Source organism: Apis florea, unplaced genomic scaffold, assembly GCF_048593485.1.
Source record: "Apis florea isolate Af1SG1 unplaced genomic scaffold, ASM4859348v1 contig_3170_pilon, whole genome shotgun sequence".
NCBI classification, from domain to species: domain Eukaryota; kingdom Metazoa; phylum Arthropoda; class Insecta; order Hymenoptera; family Apidae; genus Apis; species Apis florea.
In genome coordinates this window covers 5,459,116-5,480,428 of record NW_028256714.1, presented here as the reverse complement: position 1 = coordinate 5,480,428, position 21,313 = coordinate 5,459,116, and the positions used below count along the sequence as shown (strand labels likewise).

Genomic DNA, 21,313 nt, shown 5'->3' with positions numbered 1-21,313 from the left:
TTCGATATTCAAATTTGTTGAGAAAACTGGAAAAATTCTTTATTTAATCAATCATAAGATAATAATTTAACGTATGTTTCTAAGCTAATTTTGCAATGTTTTTTAAGATTCTCAATAAATTATTGTGGATCTTTAATAATTGCAAGTTAATTGAAATTTGAAAATTCTTCGATTCGAAAATTTGCATGGAAATTAGAATTATTTCGATCCTTTCCTTAAAAGATTCTTTTCCATATTTTGATGAAATATGTAAAAAATATTTGAAAAAGTGAATTTCATCTTGCATTTTTATCTTCACTGTTACGAATCACAATGGAATACGTAAGTTGTATGGAATTCAATTATTTTTTTCAAGAAAAAAAAAAAAAAAAGAAAAGAAAACGCACTCCTTTGCCTTTCATAAATTATATAAAATTCAATCTTGAAAATACTTTTTCATACGTGGTATCTGAATGGACGGTTACTAATTTTATATTAAAGCATCTAGAGAGAAAGTTGTGTACTTTTAACGCTAGTACATTAGTTTTAATTGGCACACAGAAGATTCTTTACTTTTTCTTATTTCTAATTATCTTTTAAAATTAAAAATTATTAAGTTTCTGAGATGTACATTCATTAGAATGGGAATAGAAAAGAGAGAAAAAACGAAACACGAAATTAAATTTATAAGTAAACCTTTTTCCAGAGGAAGCAAATATCAAATAGAATATATATTTTGAAAAACGTTGTTCATGAATTCTCAGAATTAACAAAAATTTTCCCAACGTATCCACCAATCAAGTATTTTCTTCCTTATTTTAAAAATTTAATTCTTTCTCTTTCCTCCTTTTACATTTATTCCATTTCATTCTCGTTTCATATTTGCAATATCTTTTTTCCCCAAAAATAGTGTAATAATGAGAGGGATAACTTCTCGGTTAAGAGTTAATTTAATCAAGCATTGAAAGGATGATTCCAATGAAACAACTTTCGGTGTAAGTACGTTTAGCAATTCATCGACACTCGTATTTTAATTTGCAGGTAATCAGATACGGTTCGACCACGGGAAGAGGATTCGTAACCAACTTTCGCGAGAAGCTTTACCAGTTTCCTGGCTCGTGTATTTTCAGCCTCGTGTTCCGTTAAATAGTCTTAGCCGAGAAGCGTGAGAGTACACCGGTTGGCAAGAGAAGGGGATCGATAATATCTGTGCATACTTTTGGATCGAGATACATAAAAATTTGTTGACAACAAATCACTCGAACAGATTGAGTCCACCAGATTGATCGAGATGATATTAAATTATTTATAACAGGAAGAGACGATTTACAAGGAATTTATGTGTAATATTTTATTTATAATTTTTATGGATTAAGTTCGTAATTTTGAAATTCATTAAGACGTACGAATAATAAGTATTTGAATTATGTCATTACATAATAGAGTATATTCTACTCAATCAAAAATATTTAACAATATCCATTAACAAATTCCAACGATGACAGAACAATGGAAAATTGAAATAGAATCAGCAATTTCATCAAACCCCCAATATCAAATAGAAAATAACATAGACAGGTATAGCCACAGATGGGACAAGTTCATAGTTTAATTTGTTCCAATACACGTGTAAGTGAAAAAAAAAAACGAGATCAAAACAATATAGAGATAGCTCCATAGAATTAAATGGAGCCAATTTACACAAACCAAACATCTGATTAAAGAAAATACTGTGCGTTTTGATAATCTTAGCCCTTTGAATCTTTACCACGATCCATTAACTATTAAGAAAACGGAGCGATTGTACATATAATTCATTCTAACAATTAATTATAGAAAAATAATTTACCGAACCAGAAAAAAAGTCCAATTAAAAAAGGAAATCCACATAATCGTATTATTGAAAACTAAATTAAAATTATTCTTTTCAAAGGATAAATATAAAATATTTATTCCACAATACGTACAAACATTATAATGGCTTAAATATTGCACGAACGAGCAAAAATAAACTGATTCGTTAAATCTTAATGAACCAACTATTATTACATTATAAATCCTAATTATCCAACAATCTTACCTCTCTGGACGACCGACCAACGTTACCCAACAACGGGCAACACCTCCACCTTAAGAGAGGACCTTGCCTGAAACCAACCGCTCGAAATAATCGTCGCTAAATCGGAGGAAGGCACACACACGGTGCGTCTCGCGTGTTCGCCACGCTTTCACCCCTTTTTTTCCTCCTCCGAGCCAGGCCAGGCAGCGACACAAGCAGCCCACGTTTGCACAGGTGAGCCTCATATCGACCTGCCTCGCTAGAAATACCGCGCAGCATCGACCGCCGTCGTTATACCTGGTTCTCCCTTCCTCCTCCTCCTCCTCCTCCCTCCACCGAGGCGGCGAGCGGGGGTTGCGGATGCGATGGTGGAGGGTTTGGGGGTTGACGCACGGCAGCGGCCAATCCCAGGATCCTGGAAACCGCGGCTGCGCCCTGCCACTCTGCCTCCTCCTCGATGGGGGGGGGGGTTGATTGGGACGGGAAGAAGAGGGTAAGCGTGCAAGCCGGTGGCGGGGAGAACTTCGAGGGCAGACGTTCCAAAGCTACCCCAACGGAGAGACACGCCGAGACGCCCCTGCCATCGGGAGCCCTTCGGTCTCAGTAAGTAACCACCTCTGACTTCTTTTCCATTCGATTCGTTTCATTTCGTTTCATTCTCGTTTAAGCTCACTTTAGGTTTAGGTTTTCGTCGAATGTACTCGCATCACCCGATTACGTTCCAGGTTACGTTCTATCCAAGGGGGAGGGGAGGGAGGGGGAGGGGAAGGGAGGGAGGAGGGGACGAGGAAAATATACGTGTGTAGGCAATTGTTTGCAACGCAAGGTATTCGTTGGATGTTGGATTCGAGTATTTTTATTTCGAAAAATGTGGTGATGATGGACTGCAGCGTATTTGGAGACGTATATATAGACGTATGCAGTATACTCGGAGGATTTTTATGTCGGTCAGAACGTCGGGAGAGAGTTATGTAATTTGCGTGATGCGTAGGGTTAAATTGTTGTTGGGGAAATATGGGGATTTTATAATAAAGGGAAATGTAAATAAATTTGGAATTGTTGGAAAATTGATCGAGGAACGGCCGTTTTGTTTGAATGTTAAATGGATAATGGCGAATAATAATATAAGGCCAGCGAATGATACCGTTGAAAATAATGATATTGCTACATGGCAAATGATGGGAAATTACCTTGGGAAGTCGGGCACATGTGTAACGTGCATTCTTCTTGGGACGTGAGTTGTATGTATATAGAGGATAGGGACTGTTATAGATAGATGTTTAAACTCTAAATATAGATTGGTCAGAGAGTTCGACGCGTATATAAGATAATGGATAGGTTAGGAAAAATTGTGCCGGTTTCGTGGAACAGATGGACAAAATTATTGCCTTGCACGCTATAGGTGGAACATGCTAAAGACCGACAACTTTTTGATTACTTCCCTGGAAATTATCGTCCTTTCCTTTTCTTCTTCTGTCTTTTTTCCCTTTCCTTTCGCGGCATTTCGAGATTATTATCATCAATCGTACGTGTTTCCTATTCCAATTCGATTTTGCAATTTTTCTCTTCAGCGAAATTTACCAAGGAAAGTGTACCACCTTTATACGTTTCGATCCTTTTTTAAATACTATTCTTCTTTATTAACGCAAGTGTTACAAAAACGAAGAACAAAAGAAATACGCGAAATAATTTTTATATCTTGAAATTGTACCAGTCTAGAACCGGCATTTGATCGAAATTCTTTTTCTTTATACGAATACACTACTTAGATTGTTGCAAGTAATTCGCACAGTTTCATCGCTCAGCTTTCATTGGGATGCACAATTCCACGTGTTGTTATATTTCCCCTCTCGAATAATCGAATAATTGTGCGAACGATATTTGTTTCAGGCTCGGTTAGAAATTCGGCTGAAAAGGTGGAGGGCCCGGGGACGCAAGAAGCTAAGGAGTCGGTGAACGGCTCGAGGGCCGAGGTCGGACCGGACGTCGCCTCCAAACTGAGCAGTTTGTTCGCCGGACTTCCTAGTTTGGCGGGTCCCCAACGCCTCGCCACTTCCCTCAGGCAGAAATTCGCCAATAACTCCGGTAAGTTTACGAATTTTCCCCGGTCCACAGCGCCCTCCCCTCGTGCACGTCCATGGAGGCCCTCGTTACGATCGTTGACGAAGTTAAGCGGCGTCCCCGCGCGGCGACCAGTCATCGTAATTAATAAACGAGGGTGCGGACACGCATCGAACGATGTTTGGAGGGATGTCAGTTTACCGAATGAATCGTTTCAACGGAAATAATTGATCCGTTCTATTCTCGGCGGAGATACAACGCTTGATCAATGACTAATTTACATCTTCTTTATTTTAAACAATACGCGTTAAATATATGTGTAATACAGTTTGGAACACTTTGTTTCTTCTCTTGTCGACTGTTATTCGTATACACTTTGAATCATGGATGGAAAATCAATTTTTATGATTTTGCATCGTTTCATTTTTGAACGAAAAATTCGAGATATATCGATAAATAAGATTTGTTTTTTCCCATCGTGTTTTCTTTCCTTGACCAGCAAGGTTCGTTGAATTAATTACCACGCGCCCCATTTATAGAATAAAGCCATACACACCAACTCGACCTTCACCCTCGTTTCGAGACCCCCGTGTTTTTATCTCTTCGTAACACGATACGCAGTACCAGGCATAGGTAGCCTAGGTATACAGATCGTGCTGCCTTGTCGAGGGGGAGCCTCCACCCGGTGTCATGTTCACTTCTGTACCCGCCACAAGCGAAGGAAATCGACTGCACGCGTTGATGACGAGAAACAACGAGCGACAAACGAAATCATCGATGCACGAAGATGATCGACACACTCGACGATCGCGAAAAGTCGCGTCGGTTTTGGGGTTTGAACGAATCGGTGGAAAACCGATCAGGCCGGGTCAGGGCTCCCCTTTCTTTCTCCGATTTCTCGAAAAAAAGAGGAAAAAGAAACGAGAATTCTTTCGCTATATATCGGAAACGTCGAATCGATTAGCAAAGCTAGATTAAAGAGAAAAAGGAAGAAAGAAAAAGTATATATCGGTAAAACAAACATGTCCGCGCGATGATTTCGATTTCGAGTTAACCGTGCCAATTCGGTGATCTGTTGTAGGTTACCCCCGGCCCGGCCTGATGCGCGCCGCCCCAATCGCGACGATTCCTTCGTCACGATCACTCCCGAGGTCGCATCAAGTGATCGCGTGATTTAGTCCCTCTCGCTAGACACCGAGGAGGACGTCCCTGCTCTGTTAAAAGGATATACCTAGATACCGGCCGCCACCATGACGACCATACCGATACTCAACATTGAGCTGAGCGAGCTCAAGGAGATAGTGTGGGCCAAGTTGCAGGAGCCGAAGGCTCAGCGAAAGTTGGTACTGATTATCGTTTCGATAGCGTTGCTGCTCGACAACATGCTTTACATGGTGATAGTGCCTATCATACCCGATTACCTGAAGTACGTGGGCGCGTTCGGCGACGTCGAGGAAGAGTCGAACACGACGGGGGCGCCGTCCCACCACGGCCAAGATTCAGCCACGGGGGTGTTGTTCGCCTCGAAGGCCATAGTACAGCTGATGGTGAACCCGTTCTCGGGCGCGCTGATAGACAGGATCGGTTACGACATACCCATGATGATAGGGCTCTGCATCATGTTCCTGTCAACCGCCGTTTTCGCGTGCGGGCGGAGCTACGGGGTCCTCTTCTTCGCGAGAAGCCTGCAGGGCGTCGGCTCCGCGTTCGCCGACACCAGCGGCCTGGCCATGATCGCCGACCGCTACACGGAGGAGGCTGAACGATCGAAGGCCCTCGGCATCGCCTTGGCCTTCATCAGTTTCGGCTGCCTGGTGGCGCCACCGTTCGGCGGCGCCCTCTACCAATTCGCGGGCAAAGAGGTCCCCTTCCTGATCCTTGCTTTCATCAGTCTGGCCGACGGCGTGATGCTCCTCCTCGTGATGAAGCCGATCAAGGAGCAGGTGAAGCAGAGGCAGGGGGAGACGCGCCAAACGATACCGATCTGGCGGCTCCTCATGGACCCGTACATAGCCGTATGCGCGGGCGCCCTGATGATGTCGAACGTCGCGTTGGCCTTCCTCGAGCCGACCATCTCCCTGTGGATGGAGGACAACATAACCCGGGACAATTGGAAAATGGGGATGATCTGGTTGCCGGCGTTCTTCCCCCACGTGTTCGGCGTGATGATCACCGTCAAGATGGCCAAGCAGTATCCCCAACAGCAGTGGCTGATGGCCGCCTCCGGCCTAGCTTTGGAGGGCATGTGCTGCTTCATCATACCGTTCTGCAGCAGCTACGGCGCCCTCATGATCCCGTTGTGCGGCATCTGTTTCGGTATAGCGTTGATCGACACCGCGCTCCTGCCCACTCTGGGCTATCTGGTCGACGTGAGATACGTCTCGGTCTACGGCAGCATATACGCCATAGCCGACATCTCGTACAGCGTGGCGTACGCTGTGGGGCCTATCATAGCTGGTGGCGTCGTCGAGGCGATCGGTTTCACGGCCCTCAACGTTGGCATAGCCTTCTCCAACCTCCTCTACGCCCCCGTGCTCGTTTACTTGAGGCACATCTACGATTTCAAGCCGTTCCAGGACGAGGCCGACGTCCTCATGCAAAACCCACCCGACAAAGAGTATCAGACGTACGTGTTGCAGGAGCAGAGGCCCCTCTCGGGCGAGGTGGGCAACCATTTGAACCAGACGCGTATGGAGACGAACGTGGATCAAGGTTACGATCAAAATTACCAAACCGGCCAGAATTACGATCAGAGCGGATACGGGCAGAATATTAACGCGGCGGGATACACGCAGCCTTCTACCGGTTACGAGCAACCGCCTATGTACGAGCAACAACCGGCCAATTACCAACAGCCCACGGCGTACTCCCAGCAGAGACCGTACGGGCAAGAGCCCCAGGCTGGAGGCCAAGTAGATGTGAATCCGTTCAGGAGGCCAGGCAATGTCGATCAGAAAGCCTCCGGCGATAGCAATCCGTTCAGGCAAGGGATGTATTAATGCTGATTCGTCGTGATTGGATTCGTCATCGGATTATGCACGCCGTCACGAAATATCGCGAAATAGTCTTCGAGATAGGCTTCCACTTGTCAAGAATATAAATTATCCCTCGCATTAAGTATCGACGATCCTCTCTCTCTCTCTCTCTCTCTCTCTCTCTCTCTCTCTCTCTCTTCGTCTCTATCTTTATCTCGAGCATTTTACGAAAGCAACGACGAGTCCTCTTGTTCTCTTTCTGTGATTTTTATCAACAAGTGCACCGACTCGCCTCGGTCGTCCTCGCGTGATCGTTATCGAAACAGACGACTACTTTCGAGAACGGTTACTTCGATATTCAACACGAAGTGGTAGTGACCGTTCTTGCTGATTAGTGTGTCGTTCTTACGTTTCTTGATTCGAAATTAAAGATTGAAAATATCGATTGAAAAAGACGAGTGTTTGTACACTTTGTGAAGAGATTTCTTTCTTTTTTTTTTTTTTATGTATTTTAATTCACTTTCGATCCTTTTAATAATAAATTATCCCTACGTTTCTTTTTTACGATCGATAAATCATCGGTGTGAAAACTGTTGATCAATATCTCTTCCTCTTTCCCTCTCATACTCGAATTTTATTTTTTGAAGAGAGAAACGGATGCGATAGACGACACAACGCAGAATTTTGCAAATTCTTTCGAAAACGGCGAAATCGAGAAGAAGCATGTCGCATAGCAAATGGATAGCTATAGTCGGAGAAATATCGAGGATATTTAAACGAAATCGTCATCGTGCGATTGGAAACATGACGTACATATCGACACATAGGAGAGGAGCGTGACATTTCGATGAAACGAAATGAACGAAAGAGAAATAATAGAATATCATCATAATAGAATAAATGTCAAGGATCGAATTTAAGAAGAAGAAGAAGAAGAAGAAGAAGAAGAAGAAGAAGAAGAAGAAGAAGAAGAAGAAGAAGAAGAAGGACACACAGTCGCAACGGAGGCTTCTCCTCAGCAAGGGCCTTCGTATTTGCGTATTTGCCACCAAAGATCGGCAAAATCGTTTAGTTTTTATTCCTTTTTTTCGTTCGTGTTTCAATTGCTGAAAACGGAAGCAAGCATATCACTAATTAAGGCGACAAATTAGCAGCTATGGAGGCTTTCACGTAGATAATTGTATAGATGACGTGTGTAAGAGGGGGGGCGGGGCTGCATAAGCCTCTCTCCTAATGTGCGATGTATATCGATACTGTTGCGAATTAATTAATATCCATAATCACATCTCCATATCATGGTCGATATTTTTGATTCTTTATTAAGCATTGTTTATCGTCATAGTTGATAGCTTTAATACCGTTGATCTTAGGGAAAGGCTTAAGGAATTTTTTTCGATTGATTTGAATCGTTGAATCGTTGTAATCAGAAATTTTATACAGTTTGATATTTATAATTTTTAACGAGTATCGAATGAGATGTATTTAGAGGACTATTACATTTATTAGTTGGTTAGCTTAGCTCGGTTTAGAATTTTTTCAGAAATCTTTGTCATCATTGATAAATGATAGTGGTCATATCTCGAGGATGATACATATCATGTGTATTTTTATGAACTTAGTTTTGTACGTAGGGTTCCGTTCGAATCTCGTTCGTTTGATTCGATTTGATGGAGAATCGTGCAATATTTAGATAATTACGTAGCCCTAACACGTATTCCTATTACGTATTATGTACATACATATATGCATATTTAACTATTTAACTATGATGCGTTAGAGATTCGATACGTAAAGCTTCACGAGTCCTTCGAAATTGTTTTCTCGAAAATTACACCTCCATCATTCGCAGCTTCAACCTCTGGGATATTTGTATCGATTATACTCATTTCTTTTTCTTCTCGTTAAATTAATCCCATTCACAATGTTCGTCGCATTCATATTTATCTTTAATTTCAATCGCGATTCTTTTCGTTTGAAAAGCTTAAGAAAGCATAAGAAAAAATTATAATAACCGGTACCAATATCCAAATTTCGTATAAATCGTATAATAATTCGACTCGCTTTTTCATAAATCGTTCAATCTCAATGGGGATCTCGTTGAAGGAGAAATCGTTAGAAATATAAAGGAAAGATGTTGAAGAAAGAAAGGAAACAAAAATTTAAGAGGCTCGTTAAATTTTACGCTCGTGTCGAAATCGCATTTTCGTACCTACTCGTCAATACTCAGAGATGCCGCGAGCGATAAACGAAAATTCGTGTCGTCGGCGCGCGATTCGTAAAAATTGGACGATTCCCGGCGGAAACGGTGCAAGCGATCAGCCCAAGGCTTTCGAAACGGTTCATTGGATTCGCTGATGCGTCGATTAAAAAGAATTCGATATTGGAAGATGATTCGGTCGATTCTATTGTTGCACGATTCAGCTGCATTTCAGAGTAATTCAATGATGAATCGAAGAAGAATAGAAAAAAGAATCGCATCGGTTCCAGGAAACGGTGAAAATCCTTGAACGCTGTTCGTTCGTCGCATCCTTCGAAATGTCGTCGTGAGTGCTTTGAGTTTTACAGTGCCTGAACTTTCGAGTTTTTACCCTCTCCCTTCCCCTCCCTCCTCGTTCTCGTGAAAATTCGTAACGCAAATCGTACCTAGATCGTCCCTAACCTCGATAAATGTGTGTATTGCTACACTCGAGTGAAAGCGGCGCGGTAGGAAAGTTAGGATTACCTCGTACTTTGCGGTGTAGGCGATCGCAGATTTTCCGTTTTTTTTTTTTTTTCCGTTCGATCGTTAGCAGAGACGAAAATTTTATCTCGTGATAATAAGATAATTATATACATACATATATATATATATATATAAATATAGAGGAGATTTCGTGATAACGTGGGCAATATTTTGTGGATTCGTCTTAAAAATTATGTTTTTTCGAAATTTGGCGTCATTTTTCGACGAGCGTATGAAAAATGAATCGAAGAAAAGAAAGCGAGATTAATTTATATGTTATTATTTTTTAAGATTTTTTTTAATAATAATCTTACAACTTTTGCTTTTAACTTTTCCTCCCATTCCACTTATCAATAATTTCACTCTTGCCCACGACACATCTTGTATACACTCGCATTGATGATTTCGTTTCTACGAGCTGGCCTCTATTTAATAAATCGATCTTTAGCATTAAATAAAATAAAGCAACGTCGACGATCGTTATCGATGAAACAAAGCTGATTTCCCTACTCATGAAATCGTGATACGTAACGTAATTGTTTTGTTAATGTTACATTGCAAAAAAAAAAAAAAAAAAAAAGAAAAAAGAAAGGAAGAAAAAAAAAATGCCTCTTTCCTTTTCAATATTTTCAATTATCGATCGATCATTCTAGAATTTTCTACGATGAGTGTGTGTTGTACATACGTTACAGTTAAACATTGCAAACTGTTTAAATATATCTATAATAAAGTACGACGGGCAGAGATTGTTGTAGCAGAAGTATCGGAATATTTATATCCTTCGTATATAGAGTATATTGTAAATGATAAATAATAAACGAGCAAGCGTTGGCAAGCCTCTTAAGATAAAGATATAATTTATGTTCACTGCACAAGAGTTTTTTTTTTTTTTTTTTTTTTAAATATCGTTCGTTAGCATCGTCGCATAGTACAACGAATATTTTTCCTATTTTTTCGTAATAATGTAGGTAGAATAGGAATATGCGTAGAACTGTAGAAATTCTAATACTTCTCTACACTCGTTCTCTGCGTATATAAATATATATATATATATAGTACATTCTTTATGTATAATTTAATATCGTACTGTATCATAACACACACGTGTATAATATTATATATCGTGTTACACGTTGTACATGTAACATTAATATAATATTATACAGGCGATATATTTATATATTATATATGCAAGTAATTGTTCTATACATATAATAATCTTATACATACATACGTATATACATAGAAGAAATTTTATTTCATTTCGATAATATGAAGTGTTCGCTATTCTTGGTATATAATTCGTTCAACGAAACGAAAATATTTTTAATATCCTCTATCTATAAAACAAAAAAACAATATTGAAATTGATCGGATAGAATTATAAATTTATTTATTAAAAAATTATTCATTGAAAAAAGTGTCGACTCGGATATATCTGCTGCAAAGAAATATTATTATCATTGTTTAAACGATGAAGAACGTCCAAACGAACATTTTATATTACGTCGGAAAATCGATCAGTAAAAGGAAACGATAACTATCGACGTTGTGTGTACCTTTACATCGCAATGTTGTACACATACGCGTAAATAATACACATATACATATATGTATATATATATTTACGTACCTAATAAACGTGTTAAATCGCGCGGGCTCGGCAGCTTTTTTCTTTCTCGTTTGTTGTAAATACGTTTCTCTCACGCGCCCGCGCGCTTAATATAATATAATGCAAAAAGAGAAAAGGAAAAAAAAAAACAAATTATCATAGCGATATCTTTCCCTTTTTCCATACGAGGGACCTGCGTAATAATAATAATAATAATAATATTAACTTACGAGTATTATCATCTCGCCTATGTGTATTATATATACGATTGTGCGTGTGGTGAATAGCACGAGGCCGAGTGATATGAATGCGCGAACACGAAGCGAATAAATAAATAGATAAAAGGAGAAAAAGGGAGGATTATAGAGATATAAATTAAAACGTGAGATTGGAAGATCAGGTGTTTCGTTACCTTTCTTGGGCGGAACAGAATTTTCGAGAACGGAACGCTGCGCGAAAGAAAGAAAGAAGAAGAAGAAAAGTAAATTGAGAAGGTTGGATTGATGCAAAATTAATGGGAGTTTCTATTTCGAAGTTATACATATTTGCCGTAATGCTGGAAGGAAAAATCGTTGCGATTCGATCTTTGCTCCAATCCATGATTCCGAGAAAGCATTTAACCGTGTCCTAGATCCACGTATACAGGGTGTGCTGTGAAGAAAACCATGCCACGTTTTATAACAATATCCATTTCCTTCTCTTTATCGTATCACGAAACGAATCTTAACGAAAATTAATAACGTATTTTTGATGTTGAAAACCGCCGCAGCTTAACTAATTAATTATATAGGGGCTTATTATATTCGTGATAATTCTTCGTAATGGAAAAAGAATAAGAAGAAGGGAACTTCTATTATCCTTGCGTCAATCTAATACGACATGTCCTCGCACAATGCATTGTGTTGCGTGATATAAAGAGGGATCGCGCTTCTGGTTTAAAAAAAAAAGAAAGAAAGGAGGGGAGAATTGTGTCGCAACTGAAAGATCACCAAATTACGCCTGCACTTCCGGCGTGCATATACACACGATGACACGTAAATCGCGCACGTGCACACATTAACGAGTACACACCGGTATCACACAAGATATAATGAAACACGAGTATAAACGAAGAAGAAACGGGGCGAAGAAGCGAAAGTGGAGGACGGTGAACTGAATGGAAAAAGGAAAACGCGCACACATACACACACACACACACACACACACATGTATGTATGTATATTTCGAGGAATCAAGTATAGAGTATGCGCGGTTTACTTGAAACCCATGATGATACCTGTATTGTTGTTGAACCGGTTATTAAAGATGTCATTGTTACCGAAGAATATCATGAGTTGTGCTCTTTGACACGTCGATGACCATTTATAATTAGTTCCGTAGCGATCGTTTTATCATATCGTTTCTGAATGGATTCGTTGATTGCGTTGAAAACGTTGTCCATAATGTATCGTCGATATAATGTTGCGGTTAACTCGCAGCGAGAGCAGTTGTTGATTGATTGAATAAAAAAAAAAAAAAAAGAATCGATGGAAGGATTTCGTTTTCGATTCTCTTCATTGATATATATATGCTTTGTGATGTTATATTGGGAGACGATTAACGCTGATGCGGAATCGATTTTCGAAAGATCGAGGCTAAAAGTGTTGGTTGGGATTTATTTATTATGGACGATTTAAGTTTATAAGTTTAGATGAAGCGAGATGGAGATAGAAGTGGATTGTTTTGTGCTCGATGAGATTCGAACGATATTTTTCTTGCTTGCTCTTAACTCGATCCTTTAAAGAGTTTTGTGAATATATCGATACGTTGTGTATATATATTAAAAATATAAAGAAAAAAATTTCATTCGTTGAATGAAATTTGACAATATTAAAAAAATTTGATATTCTATAAATATATACATCACTTGAGCAAAATTTAGTATGCATTAATATTTATCGATATTGATCATTTTAGATTTGATATTTAGCCAAAGAGAATAATAGACGTATGAATAAATTATTAGAAAATCCTCGTTTAATTCTCGTTACACGACGATATTTCTATGCCAAGGATCGATTAACGTTTATCAGATTATATTATTACATTATATTATCTTGAACAATTTTCAGTATTGAAATTTTAATATTTATTAATTATTTTTTTTTTTTATAAGAAAGATTTATTTTTATTTTCTCAAAATTTGTCGTGAAATGTTATAAATAATACTAAAATGAAAAACGAATAGCTCGAGTTACTTCGTTTTATTTAATTAACATAAAAATGGATTTTAAAGTCAATAATCATCAGAATTAAAAATTTCTTCGCTATACGAATTAAACGTGATATTTTAATTTGTTATTTTAAAAATTGATTTTAAAATTAATATTAATAATCTGCAAAATTTTCTTTCAAATCAAACATTTCTTCATCACCAGGAAATTTCAATATTATTTCAATTTTTATTGCAGAAAATTCTCTTCCATCTTAAAAATTCTTTCACGATAAAATAATTTCAACATTATATCAGAAACATAAATATTATTTCCACTTTTATCTCTAAAATTTCCCTCCATTTATTATTTAAATTTCTACCTCGCAAAATTTTCTACCAGATTAAAAATTCTTTTAGAATAAAAAGAAATTTTGCACGATAAAAAAATTCCTCCATTATCTCAATATCTATGAAAATTTTTTCCCCACATTCTTTTTTCAAAATTTCTCTGCTGAATAGAAAATTTCAATATTATTTCAACTTTATACCTCGTTAAAATTCTCCGCCAGATTAAATAAAAATCCCTTCAAAATAAGAAAATTTCGACATTCAATCATCAACTTCAAAATTCCTTCGCGATAAAATTTCAACATTATTTCAATTTCCACCTGGCAAAATTCACCATTTCTTTCAAATTTTCTTAAAAAAATCCCAACGTCATCTCAGCTCCAGCTCCTTTCCTCGTCGTCGGAACTGCCCGGCGTCGATGAAATATTTAAACGACTTTCCACGGTGTTCCCGCCCGCTTAAAGCCCCGTAGAAAAGCGGCGGCACGCGCCGAGAGGAATTCGGGCCTAATGAAAAAGAAGGTATAAAGAGCGGAAGAGGGAGGCGAGAACGCATTGATGGGATGTCTGCGGGGCCCAATGTCAACCTAACCCCATCAAACTGTAATAATATTTATATTAGGGAGCGGCCAGGCGAGGGTAGGGACATCGATTGGGGTGCGTTCAGGAGGCATTCAGGAGGGTCGGCGCGTGTATATCCTGGCTGGAAACTCCCCTGGATATTCGAGTGGCTGTGGATATCGCGAGATATCGATCTACGCGGGGGTAATTAGGCTTAAATAATATCGATATATCTGGCGATATCGATCGTTACCAACCTGTCAGGGTTGGCAATTCAAGGTGTTGTTTCACCTATCGCATGCCTGCCCCACATTAAAGTTATTCCACCCTTGCTCTCGTCGTTTCTCAGAGACAAGGGTATCGATCTCCTTTTATTTTTAACCTTGCCTCGCCACTGAGATTTCGCACGAATATTTTCGAGCGAGCAAGATTAATTCTCTCGTTTTGTTTCTTGCTGCGTGCGCGGTTACACTGTTCAAGTTGTGAATATTATATATAATAGGAATAAAAGAAAGATTAATATATTTAATTGTTATTATTATTTTTTTAAATCTATTGTATTTATAGAATTTAATGGAATTCATAGATGATTTTATTTATAATATTTTAAGAATTATTACAGGTACAATTAGGAGCGTATATATTTCTTTTTATCAGAATTTCAAAAATATATATTTGGATATATAATTATTTCGATCAATTTCTTTCACTTGAAGTATATAATTTTAAATCGCATTTTTGAATTGAACGAAGATTTTTGATGTTATTGGAAATAATTAATTAATTATAGTAGAATATTAATAATTTTAAACAACTTCTTATGTTATCCTTATATTTGCCTCTTTCGCTCGTTTCGTCGAATATAAAATATTTTATGCGTATCTTCTGAGAAAGATAAATAAAAAGTTTCCTGTTGTTCGACTACAAATGGAATATTTTATCACCGAACGTTCTAGAGTGCATAGCATTTATATCGATTATTTTTTTCTACGAAGAGAATGAGTATTGAAAGCGTGGGGCTTGAGAGAACGTTCGCGGAGATTTCAACGAACTCACCGATGATTTCAATGAATTCGTACGCTCGTGACGCTACGAAGTCTAAGATTTTAACCTAGAATAGCCGTGGTGTAATTATATATCGTTATATTCTAAAAATTATTTTAAATAATTATATTAATTTCAATTAACTATTATTTTTCACGTGGAACTATTCAATAAATAGTTATCTGCGAGCAATCTAATAATTATCTAATTAATAATTACTTAATTATATCAATATATAATTAAACTGGAATCAATTTGATTAAAATTTCCAAAAGATTTTACTTTTTATTATTAATTTAAAATCCCCAATATATCATTAATCAAAATCTTCACAAGTAATATTTTTCCAGAAATAAACATATCTATATCGCATAATTTATTTTAAAACTCGATTAAAATCATGCTATTAAAATTAGAAAAATTTTAAATCGTTATAACTCGAAAGTTAATAACTCTTGATCGATGCATGAAACGTCATTAGAAGCGCGGAATCTTCCCCTTTAAAACGCTCTTTCATTTGTCCTGATACCATTTCCGGTTCCCGAGATATCGTCGTGTAAAGAAAAGGATAATTTTTCATCGTTTACCTTAAGCCTTATTTAACCCTATTAAAATTAGAAAAACTTTGAACCGCTATAATTCCGAAGTTGATGACTTCCGGTCAACGAGTGAACGATCGTTGGAAGCGCGGAACCTTCCCCTTTAAAACGCTCTTTCATTTGTCCCGATACGACTTCCGGTTCCCGAGATATCGTCGTTTAAAGAAAACGGTAATTTTTTAATCGTTTACTATCTCCGTCCTTTTCCCTTATTCGGATCTTTCCCTTGCGCCTCGTCTCACTAACCTATCCCAAACCGCAGACAAGCGACAGACGCGATTCCTGGAAAAACGTAGTACGCATTTCCAGGAAAAAAATGTAGGTCACAGAGTCGTGGACCCATTCATAATCTGTTTTAAGCATTATGGAAACTTTGAGCGCTTATATCTTGGCAACCAATTAAGATATCCGGATAAAACAAAAAGCGACTTCAACGGCGTGGCCTTCTCTATTCTCTGAATAGATTTTGATCAGAAAATTTTTATTTTTTTTTTTGTAATTTTTTTATAGTATAATATAATGAAATATAATTTTAATGTATATAATTAATATTTTCTGTATTATATCGATATATTTTGTTACATAAAATCGTAGTCTAATGATTATTATAATAACATGGGTATTTTTTCATGGTGGATTAAATTTTAAAAATGATGCATCCTCGAGTATGTAAAAAGATCAGATCTATGTTTCATAAGTTTTTAACATAACATTTGCAAATCCCATATTCATAAAATCGTTCCTTTTTTTTTATTCGTAAAATATCATCGACAAGAAACACAAAAATTAACGTTATTGCTGATTTGAAATAAGGTTTCAATCATCGTTATATCGTTGATTATCGAAACACAGTCGCTAATCGCGTTAATGATGGTTGAAAACGATGACGATGCTAAGCTAACAGTGTTGCAGGCAATACGAAGAGCGTTGGTAATCCCTAAATCCGATTATTCGCCTCATCGGTCCTCGACAACACCAACCTGCCACCCTCTGTGCTCAATCAATGTTTCTTTTGCCACCGTACATCCTCCCTTTGCAGCTCGTCTTTTCCGCTCACGCCTTTGCTTTCATATTGTCGTCTGACAATTGCTTCCGGAACACCTGGCACTTTTTCGATTAATAAAATCAGCCGAGTAATGGATTGTCAATTTTCACTATAATGAAAATTATAAGATAAATTCTTGGCAAGATATTATTTTTCGAAAATAGATAAAAGTCACGAATTATATATAAATCATTTTCCAACGTTTCAATCAATAATTTCAAATGATTAAAAATATCTCGAAAATCTCAAGCTAATATTAGACACATACGAATTTAAAATATTATAGTCATTTTTCAGTCAGTTCTTCTCAACTTGTATCTTTTTAAATTATCATAATTATTTTTATTTGTATATTTTCGTATAGGAAATTTTACAATGAAAATTTTCACCTGTTCCTTTCAATACGGTTACATAAAACGTAATGAATAAAAATCCCTTACGATCTATCACAGCATTTATTAAATAAATAAGATAAGAAAGACATTCTTTAAGATATACTTTATCCGATCGCTTAAATTGAATATTAAAAAATATCTTCGTTTTTCTATCTGTTCCTCAGACTCGATTCTCCTCTCGCCAACGATTTTCTTTCTTTCAAACTTTGGTTGCCAATCGAATTCTCGAAATTGCTAATTAACGAAGAGGCGATCAAAGGCCGATCAACAAGTTAAAAACGCACGACATTCTTTCAGTAGTCTGTCTCCACGAGCATCCCATTCCGTTCTTTATGCGTTTCTTCGCACCCCCTCTGGAATTCGTGGCTGTCGTTTCGAATCACGTCGAGGAGCCTCGAAGGGACTCCACTGTCAATTAATCGTGCCTGGCCAATCTCGAAGGGACGAACGAGCCGCTCGATTCAGAGATATCCCGGTGAAGGGCAAGAAAGACGGGGCGCGAAAACGTAATTCGTATCTCGATGGTGGGCCATATACCTTTCTGATGTCCGGCATCCCGGATGAATCCGATTTGTCGGCTCGTTTGTCTTTCAGATACATTCGACGGATATCTTGTCTCGATAATCTAACACCAAGTTTGAGGACGCAAGCAGGCGTTTTATCGATTTACAACCTTTGCAAATATTGGCATGTTTCGTGGAATTTTTCTTTTTTTATATCTTTTTATATGATTTGTCATGTTTTGCATCGATCGATTTTTGATTGATGAAATTTTTCATAAAATTGTGCTTTAAGTATATCGATAATATTGGTATGTTTCATTTCGTGAGATTTTTTTTTTTTTATATATCTTTTTACGTGATTTGTTATATTTTCGATGAAATTTTTCGATAAAATTGTGCTTTAATATATCGATAATATTGACACGTTTATCGATAAAGTATATAAAACGTTATTGAAGATACAGTTAAGGATTAATATTTTACTATTTTATTACAAGAAGAAAAAAAATTGTTTGATTCAATTTTCGATATGATTGAATATTTTTCGTCTGTTTTTATGAATCTTCATTGTCCATCGTTCTTCATCTTCTTTTTCTTTTTTCTTGAATAAATAAAGCTTGCACGCGTGCAATTCTTTTTTAAATTCTCGATAATAAAATCGAGATATTAAAAACAAATTTTTGATCAACGTGTTTCAATAAAATTTTTTCCCCCCATTTATTTTTAAATAATACGAATGAAACTCCAAACTCTTGATTCAATTTACTTTAATCCATATTATTGTACAACATTTATTACACGATCATACTTTCTTTTAGCCAATCCAATTTTTCTTTTTTTTTTTTTTTTTTTTTTGATTCAATTTATCACACTTTACTCTCCGCTTGTAAATTTACGATTCAGGATTTATTTGTCCGACATTTTTATCACGGATGCACGAAGAATTCGATTCTTCGAAAAGAAGGTGGGGGAGGAGAGGTAGGAGGTTGGGGTTTCGATAATGACGGTCGGCTATCGTGCGATTTATCAAACGTAGGCTTATCGATGTGTCGTACACTCGAGCAGGAAGGAGGGTTGCACCGATGTTAGATGGAAAAAGGTTCAAGAATATGACAAATCGTCGATGCGTTGTTTCCACGCTTCCTCATCGTTTCTCAGATATGATACTCATCCCTATTCGATACAAATTTACCTCCATCTTGCTATAAATTATTCTTCGCATAGAGTGAATTAGTGAACGCAAAATTGATAACAGAAAATAATTGATTGATTAAATTCAATCAACGTTGAATTTTTAACAAAACCTTATCGAATTGAAATAAATTGCGAAGAGGAAAACTAAGTTTACGATCTTCGTTTGCTGCGTTGTGTTTTTGTGAAATCATTTATTGGAATTATCACAATTATTACAACTTTTAATTATCTTTTGTTCGGTAAATTTAATTTTAATTGAAATAATTTTTCTTTTTTTTTTTTTAATTGAATCGAAAGGTTAAATTTTTAAGGGGAAAAATTTGTTTCAGATAGATTTATAATAGATTTTGTGAACAGGACAAACACGATGGTTGTATATCGTTAAAGTTCATTAGTCAAATTGCTTTTATCGATATTGAACCAACGGAATTTCAAAGCTGAAAGCTTCCTTTATGCACGATGTAGCCTTTCAACACGAATAGCCTCTCGACGTTTTCTCTGGAAGCCTCGATCAAACGGTCCACATTCAACATGATACATTTAATTATAAGCTACGAGCTTAATTACTTAAATAATAAAACGAGCTCTGATATCTACCTTTTTTCTTTCAATTTTGCAAACGTTACATTTTTAATCAATTTCCATTGATTGCGAAATCAATAACAATATTATAAATACAATCAAGGAAGAATTGTTATCATTTTATTTTTTTTTTCTTTTTAATAAAACACATTCTCCCTTATACTTTTCTATTTGTAAAAATTATTCGTGAAATTTTGTTCAGAACAAAATTGACGAAAATAAATTCATTTAACACAACATTACACTCCAATTACAAAATAATCTCTCCTCGATCCATAACAGTCCCATTCGAGATTAAACACGTGTGATATCACCAAATATACAGACGCTTATTTTCGCCATTTAAATGTTAAGTTTCACAAAAAAAAAAAAAAAAAAAAAAAGAAAAAAAAAGAAATACTTTCAGAAGAGGCTTTTAATTACGATCATCTGTTTACACTTTGCTTATCCATGACACGTATCAATGTATCGATCGCGTGCCTATTATCCTATTTCTACGATAGCGTCACAACTGTGGGAAGGGTGGCTCGTGTCCGGTAATGGCGGTCGGTGTATCGCACGATTTATCAAGCATAAGCTTATCGATGTGTCGCGCACTCGAGGAAGGAGAGGCGGTTATAGAGGCATTGTCGCGGATGTGACAAATTGTCAGTCGACGGTGGAGGGTGAGCTCTCGAGATGCACGCCTACATCTGTTTCCGCGGTAATAATCCTCGTATAACTCTTATTGGGGTGAGTTTGCGGGACAGAGCATCGTTTCAGGTGAAGGAGAGGAGGAGAATTTGCCCTGCAAAGATATATTATGATATTAGCTGCTAGTAGTACGTCCTGTCTTGTGGACATGTTGTCTGTGTCACAACGATGTGAATGGACACATGGATTTTTTACTCCTCTTCTCCTTTCTGCTCGATTTGTGCAAATGATTATTGCATGTAATGGCTTTGTAATCTTTGTAACTTTCATACAGTTTATATCTTTCTCATTTTGGCTTAGTATGTAAGTGGTTATTATTTATTATTATTTTTTTTTTTTTATAGAAGAATAGATTTTATTTTAAAAAAACGAAATTGACTTTTACAAGTCTATCTTCAAAAAAACTGATAATATCAATATAAAATTGATTTAATTTTTTTTGACTTAATTCATGATAGATTTATTTGAAAGTTCTTTGAGAAATTCGTTGTTAATTGTGATTATAATTTATTAGTACAAAAAGAAGATATCTTTATAATGAAATTATTCCTCATACGAAACTTTCGATAAAAGAAGAAATTTTTTAATCAGAATCTTACTTTTATTATTATTATTTTAATTAATAAATCTCGCACGAGCTGAATATTCGTAAACAACGAGAGGAATAACATTATCGTGTTATCACATTTCGCGTGAAAAGTAAATACATTTAATAATTGATATCACAATTTTTCATAAAATTGTGCCC

The 21,313-nt window shown here is 36.8% G+C and overlaps 2 protein-coding genes across 3 annotated transcripts in view; both read left to right on the top strand.

Annotated features, from left to right (window-relative positions):
• Positions 1 to 3,987: 3,987 nt before the first annotated feature.
• ChAT (Choline acetyltransferase) overlaps positions 3,988 to 21,313 on the top strand; it is a 76,451-nt gene continuing 59,125 nt past the window's right edge. For both annotated transcript variants that reach the window (XM_031916050.2, XM_031916049.2), the window contains exon 1: positions 3,988 to 4,123. The gene's annotated coding sequence lies outside the window, so the exon portion shown is untranslated. The remainder of the gene's footprint in view (positions 4,124 to 21,313) is intronic.
• On the top strand, positions 3,989 to 7,239 carry VAChT (Vesicular acetylcholine transporter). Its single transcript, XM_012485576.3, has 2 exons — positions 3,989 to 4,123; positions 5,181 to 7,239. The coding sequence occupies exon 2, from the start codon at positions 5,350 to 5,352 to the stop codon at positions 7,096 to 7,098; it is 1,749 nt and encodes a 582-aa protein (XP_012341030.1). The 5' UTR covers positions 3,989 to 4,123; positions 5,181 to 5,349; the 3' UTR covers positions 7,099 to 7,239.